At 36.9% G+C, this 7,588-nt stretch overlaps 1 protein-coding gene across 1 annotated transcript; it reads left to right on the top strand.

The window, feature by feature from the left end:
* Positions 1-3,898: 3,898 nt before the first annotated feature.
* On the top strand, positions 3,899-6,640 carry LOC107789333 (small ribosomal subunit protein eS4). The gene is made up of 5 exons (XM_016611118.2): positions 3,899-4,035; positions 5,197-5,274; positions 5,365-5,545; positions 5,749-5,846; positions 6,016-6,640. The coding sequence occupies exons 1-5, from the start codon at positions 4,033-4,035 to the stop codon at positions 6,448-6,450; spliced, it is 795 nt and encodes a 264-aa protein (XP_016466604.1). The 5' UTR covers positions 3,899-4,032; the 3' UTR covers positions 6,451-6,640.
* The last annotated feature ends 948 nt before the right edge of the window (positions 6,641-7,588 follow it).

Below are 7,588 nucleotides of genomic sequence, written 5' to 3'. Positions count from 1 at the left end.
GCATTTCCTAAGGCTAGTGGAACCTTAAAAATACTAATCGTGGTCATTTATCAATAATGTTGTCTTTGGTCAACTCTTCCAATATTAAGCCTCAATTTTGAGATGAAGTATTTCAAATCACTCCCGACCCTCTCGGTAACCAAACCACCTATCCCAAAGTCATAAATCATGAAACTAACCTATGGAAAGTGTCAAATAGGAGAATGAAGTTCTAAAATTCAAAACGACTGGTTGGCTCACTACATGTATACTAGTGTGTGTGACACAAATGTCGTAGAGAAAATTTTAAACTTGAATTTTAACTACAAATTTTGACTTCAAATTAGTCCAATTAATTTTAATCTTTCTCAAATTTTATATATTGCCTCATCTATGTGTTTTCAATGAATTTCAATCATATTCATTGGAGGAAAAAAACTTTTTTTGCCTAGGTTTTTCTCCTTTTTCGAAAAAAAAAGTCATATGACATGAACATGTCATAAGTTGTAAACTTGGTAATAGATGAATAGATGATACAGTTCAAATGCCTGTCATACATAAGATAAAGGCAAAATAAATGCAGGAGGAAGAAAAGAGGTGTGAAACTGCATGTGGTGTTACATTTTTCTTCTTTTCGCTATGACATTCTTAAAGCAATATAATTCGGATAACAAGGTGTGACATCAATGTGATGAAGAAAAAGCATCATACCAAAGCCTCGATCATAAGTGAACGATGCTTCTGTTGTTGCAACGATACTAGAAGGAAAATGAGAAATAACACCATTCATACGAGTGCTTTTCTCTCTTCGAGACAACCAAAGGACAACCCTCTCTATATTCCTATCTCGATCTAGAATCATATATCGCTCTGAAAAGTATTTTTATTGGTTGTAGTGTGGATGTTGGAGCAGCTCCTCTATATTGTGGATATGGAGGTGGAGGTGGGGGTGTCACTACCTGATAGTAGGGGTGTTCGTCGGTCGGTATGGTACAATATTTAGACATTTCTGTTCGGCATTTTCGGTATTCAATTTCTTAAAATGCTATATCAATATTATACCTAATTATATTCGGTATGCCTTGCATTTTTTCCTTTCGGTTTCGGTTTATTCGGTCTGGTAACTTCGGTTTATTCGGTTCGAATATTGACTAATGCATAAAGCCATAGACTATAATATTTTTAAGTAAGATATGCACAAATACGAAAGTAAAAATATTTTAATATAATAAAAAAAATGGAAACTAAAAATGCTAAACCTGGAAGGGAGAAAGATTGAAATATAAGTAGGCAACCAAAAAAAAGGTGGAAAGGCAAGTATCATGGGGAAAAAAGGTGGTAAAGATTAAGGAGAACTATAAAAATAGAGGAAAGTAAAACTTGAATATTTATGATATAATGAATATCAAGTGCATTGTGTAATTTAGTATGTATTTCGGTGCAGTATCGATATTTTAATATATTATTTTGAATAACGAATACCAATATTTTTTAAAAACTTAAACCAAATACCAAAATATCGAATACCAAATATCAATTTTTTTTTATTTCGGTACGATAATTCAGTATTTACCAAATTATGCACGGTTCTACCTGATAGAGGCAGAAGCTCATAAAGGTTGTGGAAGATGCTATATTTCGCATCGTGATACTTCTTAAATTTTGCCTAGTTTTTTTAGATGTTGCATATCATTAGTAATTTTCTGGTTGTTTTTTATTGGTTGGGACAAGAAGCTATACAGGCTAGTCAAGGTCAGAGAGAGGAAGGCCCATGATGTGGATCAAGTTAAGTATATCAAAGATGAAGAATGTAGAGTTTTGATGGAAGAGGCTCAGATTAGACGAAGATGGCCGACATATTTTCATAAACTCCTTAATGAATAGGGTTATATAGATATAGTGCTAGGTAACTTGGAGCACTCTGAGATGCGCCAGGATCTCGGGTATTGTTGGCGTATATGAGCAGAGGAGTTCAAGGGGCTATGCGTAATATGCACAGGGGTAGAGCTACTGGGCCAGATGAAATCCTGTGAAATTTTAGAAGAATGTGGGTAGGGTAGGTTTGGAGTGGCTCACTAGGCTGTTCAACGTCATTTTTAGGACGAAGAAGATGCCTGATGAATGGAGGTGGAGTATGATGATTCCTCTGTATAAAAACAAGGGCAATATCCAAAGTTGTAATAATTATAGAGAGATTAAGCTGCTAAGCCATACGATGAAAGTTTGGGAGAGAGTGGTTGAAGTGAGGGTGAAGACCAATGTGTCCATTTCTGAGAACTAGTTCGGTTTCATGCCAGGGCATTCGACTATGGAAGCCATTCACATTGTGAGGAGATTGGTGGAGCGGTATGGAGAGATCAATAAGGACTTGCACATGGTATTCATTGACCTAGAGAAAGCATATGACAAAGTTCTGAGAGAGGTGCTCTGGCGATGTTTGGAAACTAAAGGGGTCCTAGTAGCCTACATTAGGGTGATTAAGGACATGTATGATGAAGCTCAGACTTGGGTTAGAGCAGCGAGAGGAGACTCGAAATACTTTCCGGTTATGATGGGGTTGCACCAGGGGTCAACTCTTAGTCCATTTCTATTTTCCTTGGCGATGGACGCTTTGACGAGACACATTTAAGGTGAGGTGCCATAGTGTATGTTATTTGTTGATGACATAGTTTTAACTAATGAGACGCGGGGTGGTATTAACGATAGATTGGAGGTTTGGAGACAGACCCTAAAGTCTAAGGGTTTCAAGTTGAGCAGGACCAAGACAAAATACTTGGAGTGAAAGTTCAATAACGGTACACAGGAAGGGGATATGGAGGTAAGGCTTGATACACAAATCATCCCCAAGAGAGGTAGCTTCAAGTATCTTGGATCTATAATAGAAGGTAACGGAAAGATTGATGAAGATATTATGCGTCGTATCAGAGCATGATGGATGAAGTGGAGTCTCGCTTTCGGTGTCTTGTGTGATAAGAATATGCCGCTAAGACTTAAAGGTAAGTTCTACAAGGTTATAGTTAGACTGACTATATTGTATGGAGCAGAGTGTTGGATGGTCAAGTACTCTCATGCCTAGAAGCTAAAAGTAGCCGAGATAATGATGTTGAGGTGGATGTGTGGGCATACCCAATTGGATAAGATTAGGAATGAAGTTATTCGGGAAAAGGTAGGAGTGGCCCTCTGTGAAGGATAAGATGCGGGAGGCGAGGTTGAGATGGTTCGGGCTTGTTAAGAGGAGAAGTATAGAAGTCCTAATTAGAAGGTACAAGCAGTTAGCCTCATGGGTAGCATGAGGGGTAGAAGTAGGCCTAAGAAGTCTTGGGGAGAGGTTATTAGGTGGGACATGGCACAACTGGAGCTGACTGAGGACATGGCCCTAGACAGGAGGGTGTGGAGGTCAAAGGTAGTCAAGCATTTCTCTTTGTCTTACTCAGTTCGCTAGCATTAGTGTTGGTATGATATCTTTTATTCATAGATTGCTATTACTACCTAGAGTTTGACTGCATTCTTGGATTCGATCTTATTTATCTTGCTGTTATTCCTACTTGTTGCAATTACCTTTTCTTTTTTTAGCCGTTTTCTAGCCGAGGGTCTATCGAAAATAGCCTCTCTGCCCTTCCAGGGGTAGGGGTAAGGCTGCGTACATCTTACCCTCCTCAGACCCCACTTGTGGGAAACTACTGAACTTGTTATTATTTTTGATAGGATGATTTAATGGCTAATTATTGATAAATAATGTCTATTTTTGGCTTATGTAACTGGTTTTCTCTTTATAAAAAGGTTATAAAAGATAATTGCCCACATAAATATTTTTCCTAATCTTCTCGGGGAAAACGTGCGTAAAATGGTTGTGTACACAAAGCCCAATCAGAAATTGAACCAAAAGGCAGTCCCATATGGCCCAAATCAGAATTGGGCTAAGAAGGGCTTGGACTTAGTATTTAAGGAGACATCGAAGCTTAAAAATTAGGGGTTTTAAGGTAGCTTTCACATCAGCGAAGCAGAAAGTGGCGGAGCTGTGAGGCTGCTGATTCAAATCGAAAGGCCACCAAAATGGTTCGTTTCTTTCTCCAGTTTATTCCTTGTTAAATTAGAAGATATTCTATTCTAGATCCACAACATATCCATTTACATTTGTTAGATAAAATTAGTGTTACTTTTCATTAGATTTTTGGTCGTTTTTTCTCATTATACTTGTTTTATCTAGTGTTATTGCGCCATTTATGGTTCGTTTGGTTCTCTGTATAAAGAAGGCATAATCTGCATTACTAATATAAATTTTGTATGACTAATACATCATTTGATTTCCACTATCAAACTATGCTTTACTAATACTACCACAACTTAACGCCGAAATATGTATGTTACTTTATGTTTCTCAAAACAGAGATAATCTATGTATTATCTTATGCCAATGGAATGTGGAATAGTACTACCTGGATAAGAGAACCTAAAATGATTAAAAAGATTCTTTAAAGCTAATCTTTCACTTTGAGTCGAGATCCCTACATGACAATTTTTTTTTTGGTATTTCACCGGACAACAATCTTTGTACAGTCAAACCTCTCTATAACAGTCTCGTTTGTTCCGAATATTTTTGAATGTTATAGCGAAGTGCTTTATAGAGAACATACATTATAACATAAAAATTAGTTCCGGAAAAGCTTGGCTTTTATAGTGAAGTGTTGTTATATAGGGATGCTATTATAGAGAGGTCTCACTGTATCTCGTAAAATATCATCTTCACTTAGAACTAATAATAAACAAAATACTTAAAGCTAACTTTTGACTTTGAATCTCAATCCGCAGATGAGAATTTTGGCAGTATAATCCACTCTATAACAATCTATATATTGTTAATATGCTGGTTTATCAAAATTTGTATTACAATCAATGCTTAACTATTTTGTGAACCAAATGAGCCCCTGCAGTTTATTGAGCAATTTATTATTTCTATATCTTGTAAATCATTTTCACTAAGTACAAATTTTGAGATAATTTTAATATCCTTGCATCTAAGGATGCAACTAATTCTATCTCGAATAACTGCATGAGATCTCTCCGACATTGATGGATTTTGAATTTTACAATTGGCTTCAGATGCTTGTCATTTTCTATTGGTAGTGGACTTAAATAGCTGGCCTGAACTCTTTGGAAATGTTGTACATGCAGTAGTGATATTGCCAATTGTAACTTTGTTTTTATATTCATGTACAGGCTAGAGGTTTGAAGAAACATTTGAAGAGGCTCAATGCCCCAAAGCATTGGATGCTTGACAAGCTTGGAGGAGCTTTTGTAAGACATCAATTATCATAGTAACCCGTGCATAATTTTTGATGTGTTCCTGCTTCTTTACTTGAAGAGTTGTCTCTTTTACTTCTGTAGGCTCCCAAGCCTTCGTCTGGTCCGCACAAATCAAGGGAGTGTTTGCCGTTGATCATTATCATGAGAAACAGGCTGAAGTATGCTCTGACATACGGTGAGGTCATTTCAATTTTAATGCAACGACTTGTTATGGTTGATGGGAAAGTTAGGACAGATAAGACTTACCCCGCTGGCTTTATGGGTAAGAGTACTTCCTTCATATTTGGTGTGGTTTTGCATCTTCGAGTAATACTGCAATGATTTGAACCTTCAAATCAAGAATGTTCAGTTTTCAAAGAACATTTTTCGTTAATGACCTTTTTTGTTGATGTTCTGTTTGTTTCCTCTGTGTTCTAGTTGGTTGAGTTCCTCAAGTTAGTAATGCCCATTCCTTTTGACATACAGATGTTGTTTCAATTCCTAAGACAAATGAGAACTTCCGCCTCATGTATGACACAAAGGGCCGATTTCGTCTTCACTCAGTTAGGGATGAGGAAGCCAAGGTTCACTTCTGATGCATTCTTGATTTTTGCACTATGGACTATGAGAAAAGTATCCTGCATCTTTTTGTACTCTGGAACAATTCATTTTCTGCTGATTGTTTCCATCTTGTAGGATTGTGCAATACTGCCTTGTTTGAGTAATTACTAATTTTCTTTTGGCTAATTTCAGTTTAAGCTGTGCAAGGTCCGATCTGTGCAGTTTGGACAGAAGGGTATTCCATACCTCAACACTTATGATGGAAGAACAATCCGCTACCCCGATCCTCTCATTAAGGCCAATGATACCATCAAGCTGGACTTAGAGAACAATAAGATTGTTGACTTCATCAAGTTTGATGTCGGAAATGTTGTCATGGTGACTGGTGGTAGAAACAGGGGGCGTGTTGGTGTTATTAAGAACAGGGAAAAGCATAAGGGTAGTTTCGAGACAGTTCACATTCAAGATGCCCAAGGTCATGAGTTTGCTACCCGCTTGGGTAACGTGGTCACTCTCGGAAAAGGTACTAAGCCATGGGTATCCCTCCCTAAAGGAAAAGGTATCAAGTTGTCCATCATTGAAGAGGCACGGAAGAGACTTGCTGCTCAATCAGCTACCACTGCTTAAAATGCGTGGTCGAGCTTTAGACTGATCAAACTTGTTTGCTGGTTGGAGCTAATGTTTATTTTTATTTTAGCAATACCAATTTTATTTGTACTACCCTACAAACATTTGTGTTCTAGGTTCTTTTGAACCTATAGCTTTTTGTTAGGATAAAAACGTTGAAGACTTTTAAAAACGTTGAAGACTTTTAAAATGGTCAGGTATGTGCTTTTATGATTATTGAATTTGATGTAGATTTATCTTTCCTGTTTGACTATCGTCGATAAGAGCTCTTGGGAGTCATAACCCTGTTATCCCTAGCGTACCTTTGATCCTTTGAGCGAGAGCCCGTCCTCACGGTACTCTCGGATTGCTATGGTCCCTGCTAACATTTTTTCAGATCCCCCTACCAAGGACGTTTTCTGTTGCTGATACTGCTCTATTTTCTTGCTCCGGACTCCAGAGATTCGTAATCCTTGTCTTTTTGGAGGGTTCAAATCCTATTAATAACTGTAAGAGGTCGTTTGGTAGAGTGTGTTAGAGAAAATAATGCATGCATTAGCTTTGCGTATTAGTAATGCTTTGTTTGGTATGCTTTTTCAACCTATGTATAACTAATACAAGCATTAATTATACACTCTATTTGGTATTATCCTATGTATAGCTAATGCATAGAAAACCATGGCATTAGCTATACAAAGGCTATTAATGCATGCATTAGCATGGTTAAAGACAAAATTATTTTTTAAGTCACTTAAGTTAAAGAATATGGAGGCATTTTTGTAAACAATTAAATTTCTTAAAAATTATGTAATGCATTTTAATTTTTAATACACCACACCAAACAATGCATAAGAAATAATCTCTGTATAACTAATGCTTGCATTATTAACCCATGCATTACTAATCTCTGCATTACTAATGCACATTGTTTAGCATTATTCTTATATACCCTACCAAACGACCCCTAAGTGCTTGTTTGGTATGAGGTATTAGGTGGGATAAGATGCGGGATTAAATTTATACCTTGTTTGGTTGGAGGTATAAATTTATACCTCCATACCTTGTAACCAAACAAGGTATAAATTTAATCTCACATCTTATCCCACCTATCCCATCTTATGCCATCTTATCTCATCAAATGTGAGATTATTTTATTCCA

The sequence above is a fragment of the Nicotiana tabacum genome, chromosome 3, assembly GCF_000715075.1.
Source record: "Nicotiana tabacum cultivar K326 chromosome 3, ASM71507v2, whole genome shotgun sequence".
NCBI lineage: Eukaryota > Viridiplantae > Streptophyta > Magnoliopsida > Solanales > Solanaceae > Nicotiana > Nicotiana tabacum.
The sequence above is the reverse complement of the archived record's forward strand: the minus strand, read 5'-3'. Positions and strand labels throughout refer to the sequence as shown.

Excerpts from the sequence above, each read along its gene's own strand:
- LOC107789333 (XM_016611118.2), top strand. Across the intron at positions 5,546-5,748 it reads TTACCCCGCTGGCTTTATGG|ATGTTGTTTCAATTCCTAAG; the intron begins GTAAGAGTACTT and ends TTTGACATACAG. Across the intron at positions 5,847-6,015 it reads TTAGGGATGAGGAAGCCAAG|TTTAAGCTGTGCAAGGTCCG; the intron begins GTTCACTTCTGA and ends GGCTAATTTCAG.